At 35.7% G+C, this 22,967-nt stretch overlaps 1 protein-coding gene across 2 annotated transcripts in view; it reads right to left on the bottom strand.

Annotated features, from left to right (window-relative positions):
* The window catches only part of EPC2 (enhancer of polycomb homolog 2), a 107,416-nt gene that overhangs the window by 59,823 nt on the left and 24,626 nt on the right, over nucleotides 1–22,967 (bottom strand). For both annotated transcript variants that reach the window (XM_082840741.1, XM_082840742.1), the window contains exon 2: nucleotides 5,004–5,163. In XM_082840741.1, coding sequence (XP_082696867.1) covers nucleotides 5,004–5,163 — 160 coding nt within the window. The remainder of the gene's footprint in view (nucleotides 1–5,003; nucleotides 5,164–22,967) is intronic.

Below are 22,967 nucleotides of genomic sequence, written 5' to 3'. Positions count from 1 at the left end.
TTCTGGTATTTATTTAAATGTGTGATGTTATTTCTGCTCAATATGATTTCTTAATAGATATCCAGTGACATTTTTACAAGAAATGATGTTCCTAGAATGCATCCTTTCCACCAAAAAGTTTTACTGTATAAACAAAACAATGCTCTTCATTCGGTATCTTCTCCAACTCCTTCCAATCAAAACATATTTGCCCTGACAAAGCAAAAGGTCAGTTATCATCATTTTTGTTTAATAGGGAGAACAGCAAAAAACATTCCAAGGATAATGAAATTAATGTTGGATGTTAGATCAGCATCTGTCTCACTCTTGCTGAAAACCTAGTAGAATACATACGTCCACCTTACACTAAATAAGCAGAATTTTTCTTCTTTTCCAATTGTAGACTTGACAACGGTCAGCTTCACTGAACTGAGGAGTCAGTTTCAAGTGTACTGAGGTGTACAGCAGTGTACACGCATGGACAGGCACCTTCCCAGGGCTTAAGATGTTGGCTGCAGACACAAACAGCAGAATTCAGTTTCCTTTGAGTGGGTTCCTCTCCCTGCCTGACAGATAACAAGGGGTGCTACCCCACCAATTCCTTCTCCTGAACTCTTTCTTTCAGCCAAGAAACAGGTGAGACATTCTACTGATTTGTGTGTGTAGGAGTAATGCAATGAGAAGGGGAAGTGAACCTTCATTTCAAAACAAGCAAAGGAGTCCTGTTTCAAAGAAGCATTTAATTGAGTTCAAAACTGGACATAAATTAACTACAGAATACTTATGAAACAATATCTTAAGTTCCTTCACTTTCTAAAATTCTGAGATACTGTAAAATATGATATTAAGTAAAAGGGGTAATGGGAGGTCAAAATAAAGAATTTATTGCTATGTAAACAGTCATTTCCTTAAAAAAAAAAAAAGGTTTGGATCTTGAATTTAATGAAGTTCTTAAACTCCAAAAGGAATGAAAGAATTTTAACATCTGGGTTGAGGTACCCAAAGTAAATTTGTTATAACAGTAAGTAAAACAGAAGTAGCATTTTCTGTATGTCACACAACTGACCAATGTGTAGAATTAGCTTAAATGAGGAACAGTTTGAGTATCTTGGGTCATCAATGACTATAGGTCACCAAGATGCTTTCGACCTGGTCAGAACACCACAATGTGTTGTGATCAAATAAGTTCCCCAGAATACCAATATGGGTTACTATGGCGAACTGGTACCAAAAGGGACAGGAAAGAACAGGCAGGTTTATCTCACATCCACACCAAGACTGGAGTCATTCCACTCCTAACTCCTTCTTGGCAGATAATTTTTGTCCTAAAATGACACTGTTGGTGAATAAGTGAGCTCAATTTTTAACCTGATCCACAAAGCAGGTCTCTCAATTTCACTGTACACACCAATAATTTTATTCTTGTATTTTATTCTGTATATAATTTTGAGTCCTACGAGATCAATGTCTCAAAAGAGTCATGATGTGTACGCTTATATCTTCACCATTCATTCACTGATTTATTCATTTGGCAAATATTTAACTGCATACCTAATCATATGCTAGGTACTACAGTAAGCAGTAAAATTAAAAGGGAAAAAAGAAGTCCCTCCTTTCAATGAGCCTTATGAACTAGTGAAGCAACAGAGGGCAAACAATCACAACTGCAGGTGGTCGATGCACACAACACAGGAGGGCTTGAGGTAAACAGTGCCAAGAACTCTGCTTAGAGGGGTCAGGAAAAGGCTCCTAAAGGTAGTCCTGGAGACGAGCCTTGAAGAACAAGTTGTATTTTAAAAAGAGGAGAAGAGAAGTAAAGGGCTATGTAAAGCCCTGGAGGCATGAAAAAATAAGAGATAAGTCAGAGATCTAAAAGGAGCTCATTATTATTGTATCTGGAAGTGTGAAGGGTTAGAGGAATGGGGGGTGGGGTGCGGTGTACTGAGACTGTAGTGTAGGAATGTATGGAGAATGAGATGCAGCTTCTGTTCCTGAGGAACTTACAGTCTAGTGGAGGAAACAGACCTCCAACAGTTCATTTCAATGAGGCTGATGTCATGGTGGAAGAATACACAGCAAATTGTGACTGGACAGGCACAAAGGAGGGCCTTAAACACCATACAAATATGTTAAAATTTTATCCCACAGGCAACAGTGAGTCTTTGAAAAATTCTAAATGGGTACCAATCACAACAGTGGCAGTGTGGATGACTGGAAGGTACAAAGACAAGAGCAGAGCAATACAATACAATACTTTGGCAGACCAATACAAAGGTGTCTGCAAGAGCCCAGGCAAGCAATGTGATGGGCCTGAGCTAAGCCGCCCTACTGTGGCAACTATGCTTTTCTAGCCAGGGAAATGGGAGGTGATTCTTTCAAATCTATCATTAAAAGAAGAAAAAGAAAAATCCAGAGCAATATTTTCTGAAATTCCTTGTATTCAAGGGCTTAGAAAGAAGTTATATCAAGCCTTCCTTGAAAAAAGAGTCAACAATAACGAGTTTAAATTTTAGTACAGATAAACTTAAGGTCAATAATAGGCATAAAGGTAAGCAAATAATGGAATATAAATTTGATAGAAAATTATATACACATTGAAAATGACAACAGGAGACTACAAAAACCTGAGGAACTTAAAATATATGTAGAAAAGGCAGGAAAAAAACTGTATGTGTAGTACAATTTAGTATAGTATATAAAATATATATATGCTGACAGACTAAAAGAGAAAAAATGAAAGTTAAAATAATTTTCTATTATTTTTATTCCATTTATTACAACAATAGAATAAAATGAAATGAAAAAACCAACACAGATTAATGTTTATTGTATCTAATGGGCCCCACCCAGATGGGTTACATCCAATTTCTGGTTCCAGTTTCCTACAATGTCTTTTACAAATGGTCCTATTGTCCAGCTACATTGTTATTAAAATACAAAAAAAGGGGGGAGGGGATACGTTGGCTTAAAAAATCCTTAAAATTCATATTAAGAACAGCTATCTCATTCCTGATACAAAGACAAGGAAAATTCAACACGCTAAAGGGACTCAAAGTCAAAGACATAGTGGAAACAAATCACACAATTTTTGCAAGTGTATTTCTCTTGAATCCTTAGGGGAAAAGTCTCTGGAAAATGCTTTTGACACCTAAGGGCTTTTAAGCCATTTAAAAACAATTGAACCAGTCACAAACATGCCATTTATTGAGCATCTATAAGCCATGCATTTAACACTAAAGATACAAAGGGAAAATAAAACATAGTCCCTGCCCTCAAGGAGCTCACAGTCTAAAAGGAGAGAAAGAATGGCTACAAACAATTGCAATCAAGTATGCTGAGTCCTCTGTTAGAGGTATGTACAAGGTACTAAGATAAGCAAAGAGAGGTAGAATGAGAAATCAGGGTAAGCTTCAAAAGGGAGTTAGGTCTTAAATGAGCTACAGAAAGGGAAAGAAGACTTGAAGAGCATATGCAAGGAAATGTGAAATGTGAAACAACAAGGCAAATGTGGATAATTTTAAGTTATTCCCTATGATGCAAAGAGTGAGGGAAAGAGCAACAGGAAATGAGGTTAAAGGGGTAGCAGGTAACAAATCACAAAGGGCCTTGTATTCGAATTAGAGAATCTGGCTATTACTAAATTTTGTCAAATCTATATAAGATGCACCATTACTTTATGTACTGCAAGAAAGAAAAAAAAAGCTTTATATTGGGGTCTATCAATAAATTTAATAGAATACTCCTGCATAAAGCTATACTACCAAAGGGCAACAGCCTCAGCGTAAGATAAAGAAATAAACCAGCCATGTAGAAAGGAACAGCATGAAACTATATTTCTCAACTTGCCCTTAGGTGGAAGGAGGGGAGAAAAAACCTCTCGCTGAGAACTGAATTCCAAGCAGGTCTACAGCCTACGTGTGTGGTCTAAAAAAACAAACAAATAAAACTAAAGCTACCAGTGTGGTCCAAAAACAAACAAATAAAACAAAACAAACAAGTAAAGACTTTAAGGTGGTCTCAGGTTGGTCCCCAGATGCCTGGCAAAAACAAGTAGAAATTCTCTTTAGACAAACCAGATTTTAATCCACGAGAAAAGCAATTTAAGATGTAATCTCATTTCAAATATGACAAAGGCACATCTTAGAATCGATGAAAAATAGTAGATCTTACAGCCAGCCTTGAATCTGGAGACGTTTCAGAATCACCTGAAGAACTTTTTAAAAAAACTTATTACCAGGCTGCATACCAGAGATTCTCATACAGGGAAGCCTGACACAGCCCTAGAATCTCTATTTTAACAAACTACTAAAGGTTGTTTTTTTTTTAAACACAGCCAGACAAGATACCAAGACACCAGCATTCTGTCTGCAAAATTAGCTGAAAATTCCTATTGTAGAATAAAGAACAACAGTAGGATTTTAAGCCACATCATGATTTGATCAGAAGACCACTCTGGTGCCAGTGGACCTGTGGAGAAGATAGGTTAGAAGAGGGTAAAGATAGGAGATGGTGGATAGTAAACAGAACAGTCAGGAGATCAGTGAAACAGTTTTAAGGCAAAAGATGGTGATCATTTAAATAGTAACGATGGGGACAAAAATAAGAGAATCGAAGGAGGCAGAATTAGAATTCCATAAAAACTACATGAAGGTAGAAGTGTAGGATCTAATTCTAAAAATTTTAGAAGACCTGCCCCTAATCAGCATAATTGCCACTAGGCCTTGAAAAATAAATTTTTATTTGGGTATGGTAATCTACCACCTTTTAGCTGTATGATAAAGTGTAAGTGCTATAGAAAATCCTGTACTACATAACTATCAAATGTTCCAAATGCAACTCACACTCCAAATGATCTTGAAGTTGAGATGTAAGCATAGAGGGATTTTATTCTTTCACGTTTAACATTTCTATAAATCAGTGCATACAAACTGAAAAATTAAAATCTCTTTGGGCAAAAAGAAAGGATTTTTCACCGGTTGATAAATTTAAATTACAAACAGAAAACAATGAATTAACAAACTTACGCTGAATATGAATGAACTGCTTTGGCTGTTTAAACTCTCCTTTGTACAAGCGATTGTAATAGTTGACATTGCTCTCTGCCTCAGGAACTGGAATGACCATGCTCTCTTTTTTTTCTCTGAACACTTGCTGTGCTGAAATAGCTCGCTGTAAATGATGTTCCTGGAAAATGTAAAGTAGGCAACATGAGTTGTTTTAATAATGTCAATTCAATGCAAAATTCTATTTACAATTTACTGTTCAATAATTGCACAGTGCTTTAAGAATCAATTCTAAACAGTTCCTTTGCCACAGACCTTCAGAAAACATTGCTATCATTCTCCCTTAATACTTGTACTCATACTGATACCATGTTAGATGATTACAATTTTAATAAGTAGGATTTTTTCAAAAAAGATTAAACATTCACAAACTAGAATTTAACATCTCAAGAATTTAACATTACAAGAAAATCGATCCTCTGGTTTGCTAAATTAATTGAGGTGTTTATCACCAATAACAAGATGACAGAAAAACATGCAAATAACAGGAAAAGAATTTGTATCACAGATTTTAAGTATCTTCTGCATTTATATACCTGAAACTTTAACAGTACAAAATTCTGAATATATTACTATCACGGCAGGAAATATTTTTTAACAAAGGTGAAACAAAAAGTTCTTATAAAATACACCCAGATTCTAGTAACTTTTCATTACCTCCACCACTTAATGGACACTTTCTCCCTTGACCCACTATGGACCATTCCCAACAAAGCACCTTTACCTTGTGGAAGGTAGTAAATTAGGTCATGTCATTCCCCAAAGGATCCCCTTCATATTTAGATTAAAGGTTAAAATCACTCAACGCTTACAAGGCTTTATACCTCTCTGACCTTATTTCCTACTTTTCTCCTCCCAAACTTTATTCTAGCCACACTTCTCCTCTCCTTTAAGGTTCCTAAATATCCAAATGGATTGTTTCTGAAATTCCTTCAGTCTCATGTCATCAGAGAGGCCTTCTGTTACTTCCTTACCTAAAAGAGTACTGGCATATACCCAGAGAAAACCATAAGTCAAAAAGACACATGCACCCCAATGTTCACTGCAGCACTATTTACAATAGCCCAGTCATGGAAGCAAACTAAATGCCCATTGACAGACAAATGGATAAAGAAGATGTGGCACATATATACAATGGAATATTACTCAGCCTTAAAAAGGGACAAAATTGGGTCACTTGTAGAGATGTGGATGGACCTAGGGACTGTCAAACAGAGTGAAGTTAGTCAGAAAGAGAAAAACAAATATATTAATGCATATATGTGGAATCTAGAAAAATGGTACAGATGAACCTGTCTGCAAGGCAGAAATAGAGGCACAGGCGCAGAGAACAAATGTATGGACACCAAGGGGGGAAGGGGGGGGATGAATTGGGAGATTGCGACTGACATATATACACTAACTAACATGTATAAAATAGATAACTAATGAGAACCTGCTATATAGCACAGGGAACGCTACTTCACTTTGTTGTGCGGTAGAAACTAACACAACATTGTAAAACAACTATATCCCAATTAAAAAAAAGAGAGAGAGTACTGGCTATGCTGCAATGCATAAATTAAGATTTATTTATCAGCAGCCATCCTTTCAACACATTTCTGAGTACCTGGCAGACACCAGATACTACTCCTGTCCCTGAGAATTATGAGTGAATGAGAGACAGACTTTGCTATTAAGGAACTTAGGTAGTGAAAGAGAGATACCTGAGTATGCGATCTGAGCTTGACAAGCGTATCTCTTTTCAATTAGTCAAACCACTCGTTTTGGGAGGATAAAGATGTCCAAAGAAAGTAAAATGTAAATTAAGAGTTTTAGGATCAACAGGGATTTTTAGCAAGGCAAAAGAGGAAAAGAAGAAAACAACCCAGGCAGAGAAAACAGAATATCCAAAATGGACAAAAGCCCAGAGACATTCAATAAAAGGCAAATATTGAACAAAGGGACATGAGGGTGGGTGCTGGTTTAGATCTGAAAGTTTCTTCACCTTCAGTGCAAGGAAGAAATATGTTTTTCTTCATAGGGTAGAATCCCAATTTGGAGCACTAAGTAAATTTCCCCATATAAAAACTACTATTGATTTAGTTAAAATCTATTAGTACTCAAATTTTTGAGTCGTCTAAGAAGTTGTGATGGGATCAAACACACAAACAAACAGCATCAAGAAACTAGGAAGCCAGGCCTTGACTGAGGTTGGCAATTTCTAGCATTATTTAAGCCTATACTTTCCTATTACCTTCATGATATTTCACCTCTCCTAGTTAAAGAAAGTGATGCAATATGCAATGCCACCCTGCATTTATATGTTTTACAGCTCTCGAAGTACACCCACAATCACATGTCTATTAGCTCCTTACAATCTGGGGACACAGGCGTAGATATTATCTCATTTTGTAAATGAGACTCAGGAAACAAGTGACTTGCTCTTAGCAAATAGGAATGATGTATAAGAGAGCCAAATTTCAGGACTCTGATTCCAGTGTTCCTTGACTGTTCCATCCTTATTAGAAAAGTCTGACAGATAAAAAACCATGTTCTTGTAATGCTAATAATCTACAGACACAGGTAAAAAAAGGAAACTGAGTACATTTTTTATTTGAAGAGAGTCTTTTGATATATATTTGACTTTGCCCTAAATACAAAACATTTTTAGGTATTATCCAATTTTGAAATACATCTTTAATAGATTAAGATTTAACATTAACTTTACAAATGAAAAAACTTAAAAACAGATCATGGATGACTCCCTTCTTAATGCGGCCTACAGATGACAGATGCAGCCAGAAATTGAGGCCAGGTCATGACACCTCCCCCATTTTAATCTACAGACTAATCAGTGGCAAACATACAAAAGGCTCAAAGTAGGTACTGGTTTTGATTTGTCATTTTATTGGGGGAAGATGTTGACATGAGTAATGCTGATTCCTTGTTACATGCTGCATCATACACTGGTGAGGTTACCTAATTTTTAAAAAAAACTAAAAACCAAGCACTACCTAATTTCCTTTCCTTTAAAAAAGCATGCCTTTGACCCACTAACTCCACTAATGGAATTCATCAAAAGGCAACAAAGAAATGGGCAACACTGACTAAATGAAAATGCTCATCATGGCACTGTTTATAGCACCAAAAAAAAAAAAAAAAAAAGTCTAAATAGCAATAAATACAGACTTAGTATATCTATTATGTCATATCCATAAAATGGAACTCTTAGGTAGTAGAAAAAAACAACATAATTTAGACCTCTATTGACACAAAAAAAGCCTGGAAGAATACAGAATAGAACACTCCACAAAATGCTATAAGTATTTCTTCTTTGTCCCCTTTTGCAGTTTCAGAAACTTTCTATAGTAAATAGTAAATCTACATTTCTTCCATAAACTAAAAAAAAAAGAAAAATGCTATAAAAGTTTAACATCCTAAATGAAAGGACTCTCCACCAAAATACACAAAAATCACTTCTCATGGTTACTTTGACATTCTGAAATATCCTTTTGAAACCTACCATATTGTACCTAAACACGTTTTGTGTTTCCCTAGAAATATTATACTTTCTCTGTACTTTATACTTTTCCTAGTAACACATGAAATTACATGAAAAGCCGTTAAACGCAAACTAAAAGACGCTAAATAATTAATGACTTCTAGTCATGTATAATAAGTATCAGGCACAATCCTACAGGGACAGAGTAGAAATATTTTTTCTTTTGGATATGAGTACACTAAGACTCTATGATTTCTATGACGGAAATCAGCAGGACTGAAATTTGAATCATTATTTGTATGTCTCTTTTCCATCTTGCCAAGCTCATGCCCCAATTTGTAGGGTTTCAGAATGTATTGGGTTAGGCTGCATACAAAGTCAAACATTATTCGTTGATGTTTTAAAAATTTACATCTAAAATTCCCAATTAAAGATACCTGACTGAATAACTACATTCACCTACTCTACCTCACTATAATACTAAACTTACTAGTAAAGGACTAAGAAACTTAAAAAGCCACTATAACAAATTGAATTAGAAATGAGCCATCAGCACAAAACAGAATACCGCAAAATTCTGGGAGATCAAAATCAAAAGAGGAAGTTTCAAATCCTTGCAGAGAAGAAAAATATAAAAACTGAGACCACCTCACCTATCCTGCAGAAAACCAAATGATGGGGATTTTGAAACACTAGCTAGAAAGAGCCAGAACAAGACAAGCTATTCTCTGCCTACTCCTCAAAAGCAGATCATGCTACACAGTCTACACAGACAAAAAAGGGAACCATTGAACTAGGAATGTTGTGAACCACCCCAAATCTACAAAAAACGAACAAAAGAAAACCTAGTAAGTCTAGTACTATTATTAAAACCCAAAAAACGAGATTCAACTATACATCTAATAATGAACTCTCTCTACTCCAAAGTGGAGGTGGAGAAGAAAACTTTAAGAATGTCCCAAACTTAAATATCCTCGAAAGAAACACTTATGGATATGAAAAAAAAAAAAGTCACCTGAATAAGGAACTTAAAAACTAAAATCAGAGAAGGGGGCAAAAAACTCAGGGGAAAAAAAATAGCAAGAGTTGACTGAACTCAGGAAAGAAAGAAAAAGACAATTACCTCAGAGATGAAAACTAAAATTACTAGAAGCCCAATGCAAAATGTACTCAAAGACATAAGTGTGTTGTATAAAGGCTGTCAAATAATCAAGAGAATAAAAATAAGATGAAAAAAGAACTAAAATGAGTAAGAAAGAAAATGATAGGATACAAAAACAGGCAAAGAACAAATGACAGTCATATAATTGGAGTCCTTGAAGAAAGAACAAAAAATGCAACAGAACTAGTATTTAAGATAAAAGATATGAATCTACTTATCCAAAAAAGCCCAACAGGGAGCAAAATGGCACACAAGAACTTGCATAACGAGACAAGATCTGATACTGTTTGGAGCAATCAGGAGAAAACATTCTGCTCACAGCTTCTCCCTTGGGAGGGAAAGAGAAAAGTGGAACGTGTGTCTAACATTCCAGCTTTTTGGGAAGTTGCCCAAGGGACTATCTTCTGTCTCACTTAACTCAGAAGGCTGACTGAACCAGCATTCTTTGGATGCCTGGGGGTTGTGGAGAACAAAAAAGAACTTAGAGTCTTGCTGCAACACCAGAAAACTTGCAGTACCACTGACAAACACCAGAGGGAGCAAAAGATTACAACAAGATCCGGATAAAGAAACAAGTAAACCTCTCTAACTGGGAAATTATGTGCAGATGCCCAAAGAAGATGTATCTCCAGAAAAGGTTTGAGGGGCTTCCAGACCCCCTACCTGAGTTGATTGGTAAGGGCCTTACCCTGTATGAAGCCAATTCATAAAGACTGGGAGTGGTGGCTACTTTTTCAAATGCACAAATTACAACAAAAATTAAAGGCACATGAAAAAAACAGGAAAAAAAATGGGTCAATCAAAAGAACAAAATAGGGCTTCCCTGGTGCCGCAGTGGTTGAGAGTCTGCCTGCTGACGCAGGGGATGCAGGTTTGTGCCCCGGTCTGGGAAGATCCCACATGCCGCGGAGTGGCTAGGCCCGTGAGCCATGGCTGCTGAGCCTGTGCGTCCAGAGCCTGTGCTCCGCAACGGGAGAGGCCACAACAGTGAGAGGCCCGTGTACCGCAAAAAAAAAAAAAAAAAAAAGAACAAAATAAATCTCCAGAAACTGACCCTAAAGAAATGGAGATCTGTGAATTTTCTGACAATAAAAGTTTAAAATAATCATCTTAATAAAGTTCAATGCACTAAGAGAACACAAATAGACAACTAAAGAAAATCAAGGAAAATGATGCATGAACAAAATGCAAATATCAAGAAAGACATAGAAAACATTAAAAAGACCAAATGGAAAATCTGGACCTGAAAATTACAGTAACTGAATTGGGGGGAAAAAAAAATCCACCCAGAGGGGTTCAACAGCAGAATCAATTAAGCAGAAAAAAGAATTAGTGAACTCAAGAAGAGTTCATTTGAAATTACTGAGTCAGGGGAATTTCAATACTCCACTTTCAATAATGAATACATCAACCAGAAAGAATATCAATATGGAAACATAGGGCTTCAACAACACAAAGACCAGCTGAACCTAACAGACATAAACAGAACACTTCATACAGCAGCAGAGTACACATTCTTCTCAAGCTCACACAGAACATTCTCCAGGACAGATCACATGTTAGGCCACAAAACAAGTTTTATCAAATTTAAGAAGGCTGAAATTACATCAAGTATATTTTCCAACCACAATGGAATTAAAGTAGAAATCAAGAACAAAGGGAAAATTGGAAAATTCACAAATATGTAGAAACTGAACAACATACTTTTGAACAATCAATGGGTCAAGAAAGAAATTACAAAGGAATTTAGAAAAGAGACAAATGAAGATGAAAACACAACATAACAAAACTTAAGGGATGCAGCAAAAGCAATACTAAGAGGGAAGTTTATAGCAATAAATTTCTACCTACATTAAAAGAGATCTCAAATCAACAACCCAACTTTACACCTCAAGGAACGAAAAACAGAACAAACAAAACCCCAAGTTAGTACAAGAAAGGAAATAATAAAGATTAGACCAGAAATAAATGAAATTAAGAACAGAGAAATTTAAAAACACCAACAAAACTAAAAGTTGTTTTGAAAAGATCGACAAAATTGACAAACCCTTACCTACACGAACTAAGAAACACTCAAATACCAAAAATCAGAACTGAAGGAGAGACATTAAAACTGATGCCACAAGGGTGGCGGGGGGATGGGGGGTGCGGTGGGGATCATAAGAGATTACTACAATTATATAACAACAAATTGGATAATTCAGAAGAAACACATAAATTTCTAGAAATATACAGCTTACCAAGACTAAATCATGAAAAAATTAAAACCGTGAACTACAGTAAGGATATTGAATCTATTCAATCAGTAATCAAACACCTCTCAACAAAGAAAAGCTCATCAACAGATGGCTTCACTAGAGAATTCCACCAACATTTAAAGACTCATCTACAATCCTTCTCAAAATCTTAAAAAAAAAAAAAAAAAAAAAACTGAAGAGAAGGGAAAACTTCCAAACTCATTTTATGAGGCCAGTATTAATACTAAAATCAGAGAAAGATACTACAAGGAGGGTGGGGAATAGGGAAATGGGTAAAGGTGGTCACAAGGTACAAAATTCCAGTTATAAGATTAATAAGTCCTGGGGGTTTAATGTACAGCACAGTGACTACAGTTAATACAGTATTGTATATTTGAAAGTTGCTAGGACAGTACACCTTAAAAGTCCTACTCACAAGAAAAAAAGAAAAGTAACTACATGAGGTGATAGATGTTAACTAAACTTATTGTGGTAATCATTTCACAACATATACATATATCATTATGTTGTACACTTTAATACAATGTTATGTATCAATTATATCTCAATAAAACTGGAAGGGGGGAGGCAGAAGGATACTACAAGTAAAAAAACAAAAAATACAAAACAACAAACTACAGACCAATACTGCTGATAAATGTCAATGCAAAAGTCCTTAACAAAATACTAGCAAACCAAATTGAACACATGAAGATGATTACACATCATGACCAAGTGGGATTTATTTCTGCAATGCAAGAATGCTCAACATATGAAAATTGGTTAATGTAATACACCATAATAAGAGAATGAAGGACAAAAACCACATGATTATTTCAATTGACATGCTGAAAAAAATTCAACACTCTTTCATGATAAAAACACTCAACAAACTAGGAACAGAACAAAATCATCTCAATACAATAAAGGCCATATATGAAAAGCCCACAGCTAACAATATACTCAATGGTGGAAAATTGAAAGCTGTTCCTTTAAGATCAGGAACAAAGCAAGAATGCCTGCTTTTGCCACTTCTATTCAACACAATACTGGAACTCCTAGGGAGAGCAATTATCAAGAAAAAGAAACACCAAATTGGAAAGGAAGAAGTAAAAATATCTCTGCCCACAAATGACATAACCTTTTATGTAGAAAACCCTAAAGATTTCACACATTAAAAAAAAAAAAAGTTAGACCTAGTGAACGCATCCAACAAAGTTATAAGACAGAAGATCAACACACAAAAATCAGTTACATTTCTATACAGTGAACAATCTGTAATGGAAATTAAGAAAACAATCCCACCTTAATAGCATCAAAAAGAACAAAATACTTAGGAATAAACATAACCAAGGAGGTGAAAGGCTTGTACACTGAAAAACACAAAACACTGCCTAAAGAAATTAAGAAAGACGTAAGTAAATGAACGATGTCCTGTGTTCATGGACTAGAAGGCTTAATATTAGAAAACAGAACTACCGTATTATCCAGTAATCACATTTCTGGGAATATATCCAAAAGAACTGAAAATAGGATCTTGTAGAGATATTTGCACACCCATGTTTACTGCAGTGTTATTTATAATACAATAGCCAAGTGGTAGAAGAAACCCAAATGTTTATTGACAGATAAATGGATATCAAACAAAGTGTGGTATGTACATATGATGGAATATTAGCCTTAAAAAGGAAGAACATTCTGACACATGCTACAACATGCATGAACCTTGAGAATATTATGCTAAGTGAAATAAGCTAGTCACAAAAGGACAAATGCTGCATTGTTTATATGAGGTCTAAAGTAGTCAAATTCTTAGAAAGAGTGGTGGTTGCCAGGGGCTGGGGGAGGAGAAGAACGGAAGTCGTTGTTCAATGGGTATAGAGCTTCAGTTTTCCAAGATGAGAAAAGTGCTAGATATCTGTTGTATAATACTACTGTACACCTAAATATGATTAAGATACTAAATTTTAGGCTCTGCATTTTTTACCACAATAAAAAAAGCTCATCAAGTACCTGGCAAAAGTAACCCAGAACAACAGACTGTGACATATATTTGTTTCAAAAATAATGAAAAAATCCTCAAAGCCTCCAAGCAAACAATAATAGTAACAATAACATATAATAATAACTTAAAAGGCTAAAAGAATCAGATGACATCAGACTTTAAAAATAACATAAAGCAAAGCATCAATGAGCAGCATTTTCAGAAACCTCAATGAACATAAAGTATGAATCAAGGATTTTACATCCAGCTAAGTTATCCTTTAAGTATCAAGGCTATACAAAGTACTCAGGGAATTCTGTAGGGGACTTTTGAGGAATCTACTAGAATAGTACTGTTCAGAAGAAATGTAATGGAAGCCGCAAATGTGACCCACACATTAAAATTTTCCTGTAGCCACACCAAAAAAAGTAAAAAGAAAAAGGATGAAATTAATTTTAATAATATATCTTATTTAAGCCAATATAAATATCCAAACATTATCATTTCAACATGTAATCAATATAAAAAGGTATGGAGATATTTTACATTTTTTCTTCCACACCAAGTCTTAAAAACCTGTATGTAACACATGTGTTTTATACGTATAGAACATCTCAATTCAGACTAGCCATATTTCAAATGCTCACCAGCCACAAATGACTAGTGTAGCCCATCACCATCTTGGATTCATCCAACCATGATATGAATGGAAAATTTCAACAAAACTATACACACACACACACACACACACACACGTATATATACACACACACATACACACATATATACATATATGTCAAAGATGGGGAAAAGGCTGGAGCACTAATGTACAAACATCTGCACAGTAAAGTAGAAATAATGCAACTAAAAATGGGAGAAGGAAAACAAGATGAGAGCAAAATAAAAAAAGAAACTAGCCAATATAACATAATACAAAACAATTAAATATTATGAAAGAGTTGAGATCAAACATGTTCAGTCATATCAATAAATGTGAGTGGACTTATCTCACCTATGAAAACAAAAAGATTTTCAACTTGTCTCATAACCAAAGACTCAACTATATGCTTTATGCAAGAAATACCCTACCACCACCACCATCACCACAAAGAGTGAGTGAAAAAGAGTAAAAGGAACAGAAAAGTTTATCAGGTAATGGAATACAGTAAGAAAGACAAGCAGATCCTAATATCAGACAAGTAGAATTCAAGCCAAAGAGCATTAAGCATGACCCAAAACCCACAATTCATTACAAAGATCTTGAACTTCTATACACATTTATGAATATCTATATATCAACAATAATTTATGATCAAATAATCATTTCATGAAGAAAAAGCTACAGATATGCAAAGACAGACAAAGATACACTAAAAATAATTTTAAAAGACCACTCTCAGGGGGCTTCCCTGGTGGCACAGTGGTTAAGAATCCACCTGCCAATGCAGGGGACTCGGGTTTGAGCCCTGGTCCGGGAAGATCCCACATGCCGCAGAGCAACTAAGCCCGTGTGCCACACTACTGAGCCTGCACTCTAGAGCCCGCAAGCCACAACTACTGAAGCCCATGTGCCACAACTACTGAAGCTTGTACGCCTGGAGCCTGTGCTCTGCAACAGGAGAAGCCGCCACAATGAGAAGCCCTCGGCAGCTAGAGACAGCCCGCGCACAGCCACAGAAGACCCAACGCAGTCGAAAACTAACTAACTAACTTACTAAATAAAATAAATCTATATATATATATAAAAAGACCACTCTCAGCACAAGACAAATCAAGTGGACAAATAACAAGCAAGGACCTAATAAGCAACTTAATAAGGTAGAACTTATAGTTATTTATCAAACTTCACACACAATCCCCCTTCTTCTCAAGTACTCATGGAACTTTCACAAAATTGATCATAAATTGGCTAAGAATCACAAAGAATAGGGTATTATGAATGGAGTAGAAAGGATAAGGAGGGAGTGACAATTCTCTGAGCATATATCCTTTAACAGTTCTGAATTTTAAAACCCTGTTTATGTTTCACATGCTCTAAAAATAATCAAAATTAATGACTGTGTGAAGAGAACCCAAATTATAACACAAAGAGAAAAAACAAACCTCATTTATTAGAAATGAATATTCATAGGTCTACAATGAAGGGGATTGGGAAAGAAATTTACATTCCTTTCGAAAATAATGATTTAAAGCTTATCTGTAAAATTTAGACCATATACACTTCAAAGGACTGTTGTGATGATTATATAAGTTAATAAGGTGTTCAGAATAGTCCACAGCACATTGTCAAGGATAAAAGTTTCTCATTTTTATTAAAACATATAATTAAAGTGCAATATTAATAGTAGCGAAATTTTTGAGAACAAAAGCAAAAAAAAATTAGAAAATTTGACAATTCAAAATCTTTTTTCAACACCCATTCATAAGAAAAAATTCACTGAAAGCAAGAAAAAGATGTCCTCAATCTGATAAAGGGCAGGCAGCACAAAGGAAAACCTACAGACCATCATACTTAATGGTCAAAGACTGAATTCTTTCCCCCAAGAGCAAAAACAAGCCTAAAAGGTCTATTCTCACCACTTCTAGGCCTCATTTTCCCTGAGTTTCTAGCCACTGCAGTGAGGAAAGAAAAAGAAATAAGGGCAGGCAGACTGGAAAAAAAGAAGTAAAACTGCACATAATATGATCATGTAGGGAGAAAATCCTAGGGAATCTCAACAGAGCTACTAGAACTAAAAAGTGAACTTAACAAGACTGCAAGTCAATATTAATAACTCAATTGTACCTCTGTATACTACCAACTAAAAAATAAAAATAAAAAGCAATTACCATTTACAACAGTGTTAAACCACTAAATATTTACAGATACGTTTAACAAAATATGTGTAAAACTTGCACATCAACATAAATGGAGAGATGTAGTATGCTCATGAATTGGAAGGTTCAATACTGTTCAAAAAATTTACTTGTGTAAAATTTCCCCCAAAATTCATCTAGACACTCAACACAATCCCAATCAAAACCCCAACAGGCTTTTTTTTTTCTTTTTTTACAGAAATGGACAAGTTGATTCTAAAATTCATATGGAAAGGCAAAATAGCCAAAATAATCTTGAAAGAAAAGAAATTTGAAGAACATACAATCTGATTACAAGCTACATTACAAAATATAACGCTAAATTATTCAAAACAGTGTGTTATCAGCATAAGAATGTACATATAAAGCAATGGAAAAGAAGTCTAAACATAGACCCACATACATACATACACATAATGAATTTTAGACAAAGGTGCCAATTAATGGGGGAACTGAATGGGGGTAAGCATAGTCTTGCCAACAAATTGTCTGGACGTCAGTTTGGAAAAAAATAAGCCTATACTCCTAACTCAAACTATACACAAAAATTAACTCAAAAATAGGTCACAGAGACTTCTCTGGTGGCGCAGTGGTTAAGACTCTAAGCTCCCAACGCAGGGGGCCCGGGTTCAATCCCTGGTCAGGGAACTAGATCCCACATGCATGCTGCAACTAAGAATTCTCATGCCACAACTAAGGAGCCCACTGGCCGCAACTAAGGAGCACACGTGCTACAACTAAGGAGCCTGCAAGCCACAACTAAGGAACTCACCTGCCACAGCCAAATAAATAAATTATAAAAAACAAAACAAATAACTAGATTCTTTGACTCCACCCCAGACCTATTAAACCAGGATCTCTGGGAGAAGATTCTAGGAATCTGTGTTTAAAAAAAAAAAAAGGTCACAGACCTAAACACAAAGCCTAAACTTGTAAAACATCTACAAGAAAACACAGGAGAAAAATCTTAGTGACTCTGGGTTTGGGTAAGATTTCTTAGAACATAAAGCAAAACACATTATAAATGAAAGAACTGATAAGCTGGACTTCCTCAAAATGCAAATATTGTGCTATTCAAAATACATTCTTAAGGAAATAAAAAGACAAGCCAGACTGGGGGAAAAAGTATTCACAATAAGTATGTGAGAGGCCTTGTATGCAGAATATATAAATAACTCTTATAACTCAATAATAAAAAAAAACCCTTTTTTTTTCTTTTCTGTTTTTGGCTGCAGATTGCAGCATGCGGGATCTTAGTTCTCCGACCAGGGATCGAACCTGTGTCCCCTGCACTGGGAGCAGAGTCTTAACCACTGGACCGCCAGAGAAGTCCCCAAAACAACCCACTTTTAAAAGAAAATGAGCCAATGATTTAAACAGATATTTCACAAAAGAAGATGCAGGAATGACCAATAAACACTTGAAAAAATGTTCAACATCTTTGTATCAGGAAAACGCAAAATAAAATCGCAGACAGTTTTGACTACACACCCACAAAATGACTAAAATTAAGAAACTGACAACAGCAACTGCTGGTGGAAGGGTCAAAAGGTATCACCACTTTGTAAACTATTGGGCAGGTTCTTATAAATATACACTTATCACATGACCCAGCAATCCTACTGCTAAGTGTGTACCTGAGAAGTGAAATGCATGTCCACAAACAACTTGCACATGAACGTTAACTGCAATTTTACTCAAAACAGCCAAAAACTGGAAACAATAAAAACGCACATTAACAGGTGACTAAAGTAAATACATTCATTCAAAGGAATGTTACTCAGTTAAAAGAAAAAAAGAGGAGGGAGGTGGGGGAGACAAACTAATCATATATACTACATAGATGAATCTCAAAAGTACAACAAGCAACAACAAGATACAAGCAGCTACATTCTGTATGGTTCCCTTTATATGAAGTTTGAGAACAGGCAAAACTAATCTATAGCGACTGAAATCAGATCAGTAGCTGCCTGAAAAGGGGGTGGAAGATATGACTGCAAATAGGTTAAATGGAACTTCTGTGGGGAATGAAAATGTTCTATTCCTTGTTTGGGATGGTGGTTACACAGGTATATTTGTTTATTAAAACACAAAACCATAAACAAAATAAATTCTTTATGGTAATTCCCTGGCTGTCCAGTGGTTAGGATTCCGCACTTCCACGGTGGGGGACACAGGTTTGATCCCTGGTTGGGGAACTAAGATCCTGCATGCCACATGGCACGGTCAAATAAAATAAAATTAAAAATTAAATAAATGCTTGGGCTTCCCTGGTGGCGCAGTGGTTAAGAATCTGCCTGCCAATGCAGGGGACATGGGTTCGAGCCCTGGTCCGGGAAGATCCCACATGACGTGGAGCAACTAAGCCCAAGTGCCACAACTACTGAGCCTGAGCTCTAGAGCCCACAAGTCATAATTACTGAGCCCACGTGCCACAACTACTGAAGCCCGCACGCCTAGAGCCCGTGCTCCACAACAAGAAAAGCCACTGCAGTGAGAAGCACGCGCACCGCAAGGAAGAGTAACCCCCACTCACCGCAACTAGAGAAAGCCCGCACGCAGCAACGGAAGCCCAACGCAGCCAAAAAAATAACATAAATTATAAAAAATAAACAAATACTTTATACTGTATGTAAATTATACTTCAATAAAATTGATTTTAAAAATCTAGAAAAAATAACCTTTGATGTAAACAAAAATTTAATGTAAACAAAACATGCTGGTATGGCAATCATTATTCACAATGCTGGTGAAATTGTGCTGAGTAAAACAGACACTTTCAAGAATGAGTGCTAGTGAATGTGTTAAAGTGTAAATTGGTATGTTCTGGAGAACAGTTTGGTAATATGTTTCTAAGCCTTCAAAAACTTTCTAACAGTTAATCTATTATTTACACAATAATTATAATAAGTAAAACTGGAAAAAACCTTATTATCTCCAATACTGGCATATGATAAACTTACACACTGCCATTCAAAACTTTTTGCAAGGCAGTTTAATGACATGAAAATGCTTACACATTAAGTAGAAAAAGCATGCAACAAAATCACATATTGAAGATAATCTCAATTATAGTGAAATAAATAGAATAACAGGTGATAGCATGCATAAATGCAGAATTAAAAAGTAAAAAAACAAAGCTGGAAAGAAATGTGTCAAAGTATTAGGTACTGAAACTGTAGCTGGTCTCTATTTTCTTCTCTATATTTTCTACAATTTTCTCAAAGAATACGTACTACAAGAAAGCAACCAGTGCTAATCTTTAAAACCACTTAAACTGATCCCTTTCATGATCAAAAAAAAAAAAAAAAAAAAAAAAGGAGGAAGACAAAGAAAAAAGGACTCTAGATAAGTCCTTATCCTATTCTAACTAAACCTGCTTCTCTTCTAGAACTAACTTTCCAAATCTGATTCTTAGTCCTGACAGCATATTAAAATCACCTGCCAAGGTCAAATATGGACTCTGGGAGATAAAAGCAGCAGCAGAAACCAGTTAAAAGGCTTCAGCAGCTAACTTCCACTCTAACAAAGATGAAATACATATAGTGGATATTATTCAGCTATAAGAAAGAGTGAAATACTGATCTATGCCACAACATGGGTGAACCTTTAAAACATTACACTATGTGAAAGAAGTCAGATACAACAGGCCACATATTGTATGATTCCATTTATAGGAAATGTTCAGAAATAGGCAAATGCATAAAGAAACTATATTAGCGGTTATTAAGGAGGGGGTTGGTGAACAAGTAGGATGGAGAGTGATTAATGGGTATGGGGTTTCTTTTTAGGGTGATGGAAGTGTTCTGGAATAAGACAGCTGTGACACTGCGTAACACTGTGAACGTACTAAAAACCACTGAACTGTACACTTTAATATGGTGAATTAAATATTATGTGAATTTTTATCATAATAAAAAATTGCAAAAAAAAAAGGGAGAGGGAATGAATTTACCCTTATACCTGAAGCAACAACAACAAAAATCTGGCTAAAGAGTTGAAACAATGGTTTTCTAAACACCAGACATCAGGCAATAAAGGACAATGACTAAAACCAGTGAGCCCCACGACTGCCTTATCTTACTACCTTCAAAGAATATTCCACGTTGTGGAGCACGAGGATGAAACGGAGGCAGAGGCTAGAAGACCTCCTGAGTTGAGGGGACAGAAATAATAGTCCAGGAAGACTAAGGCACCTAAAGTCCATAGGGAAGAGTACCAAAGAGGAAAGAACTACACAGAGAGAGGATGCAGGAGATCTGCAGAGGGTTCCCTGGAGTATTCAGCAAAATATTCATCAGTACTTGTGTGTGAAGAAACTACGTAACAGTGGAGAATGAACTATAACAAAGGATTAGCAGGAACAGTGCCTGTCACTCAGGGCCAGAAAGATCACCTGCTTCCATTAACCAGACTGGAAAAAAGATATGCTAACATAGAGGAACGAAGATAAGGATGACATCTGATTTCTCATCAGAAATAATCCAAGTGAGAAGACTAGAGCACCATTTTTTTAAATACTAGAAGGAAAAATTGTCAACCTATAATTCTATGTCCAGCAAAAATATCTTTCAAAAACAAAGTTAGAGATCTGTTGTACAATTCACACAGCTAGCAGTCTGTAATGCACATTTATAAATTGTTAAGAAGATAAACTTATGTGCTTTAATACACACACAAAAAAAGGTGAAATAAAGACATTTTTAGATGTACAAAAGTAGAAAGTATTCATCACCAGAAGACCTGCATTACAAGATGTGTTAACAGAAGTCCTTCGCGAAGAAGAAAAATGATACCAGATGAAAGTCTAGATATAAGATATATTTATGAAAAGCAGGAGTAATGATAACTACAATGGTAAATATATACATCTTTTTCTTATTATTTTGAAGTATTTGAAAATAATTGGTTCTTTAAATTAAAAAATAAGAATGTATTATAGGGTTTATACATATGTAAAATGCATGAAAACAATAGCATAAGGGCTGGACAGGGAGAAGTGGAAGTATGTTATTGTAAGGATCTTACAGTGTACATAAGTGGTATGTCACTTGAAGGTAGACTGGAATAAAGATGTATACCCAAAATCAGAGTTTCTCAACTTTGGCACTATTGATATTCTGGGCAAGGTAATTCTTTGTTGTGGAATTCTGCCTTGTGCTTTGTAGGATATTTACCAGCATCCCTGACCTCTACTAAAGAGATGTCGGTAGCACCCTCTACTTGTGAAAAATAATAAGCTTCCAGGAATTATCAAGTGTCCTCCGGGAAATAAATCAGACCCAATTGAGAACCAAGTCCCTAAAACAATCACTAAAGTAACAAAACAAAGACCTATGTGTAATAAGCCAAAAACAGAGATAAAATGGAATCATAAAAAAATAATCCAAAAAGAAGGAAAAATAAGAAAAGGGAACAAAGAACAGAAGAAACAAATAGAAAACATTAAGATGACAGAGTGAAACCTAACCATATAAAAAGTCATATTAGGGCTTCCCTGGTGGCGCAGTGGTTGAGAGTCCGTCTGCCGATGCAGGGGACACGGGTTCGTGTCCCGGTCCGGGAAGATCCCACATGCCGCGGAGCGGCTAGGCCCGTGAGCCATGGCTGCTGAGCCTGCATGTCCGGAGTCTGTGCTCCGCAATGGGAGAGGCCACAGCAGTGAGAGGCCCGCGTACCGCAAAAAAAAAAAAAAAGTCATATTAAGTCTCAGTAAACTAGTAATAGAGTACTTCCTGAACTTGATAAAAATCTACAGCTAACATTATAGTTAATGGTGAGAAACCTGAAGCTTCCCCACTAAGGTCAGATATAAGGCAAGGATGTCCCCTATCACTATTTTGTTTCAACATCATACTGGAAGTTCTAGTGACTGCAACAAGACCAGCAAAAGGAAATAAAAGATATACACATTGGGAAAAACGACATAAAATTGTCTTTGTTCACAGATGACTTGATAGTCTATGTAGAAAATCTGAAAGAACTGACAAAAAACTCCTGGAACTAATAAAATAATTATAGCAAGGTTGCACAATTCAAGGTAAATATAAACTACTTTCCTATCTACCAGTAATTAACAAGTGGAATTTGAAATTAAAACCACAATATCATTTACCCTAAAAATGAAATAGTTGTAAATCTAGCAAAATGTATACACTATTTCTGAGGGAAAACCACAAAATTCTGATGAACAAAATCAAAG

The sequence above is a fragment of the Leucopleurus acutus genome (genome assembly GCF_964270905.1).
Source record: "Leucopleurus acutus genome assembly, chromosome: 6".
Classification (NCBI taxonomy): Eukaryota; Metazoa; Chordata; class Mammalia; order Artiodactyla; family Delphinidae; genus Leucopleurus; species Leucopleurus acutus.
This window is presented reverse-complemented; position numbering and strand designations above follow the sequence as displayed.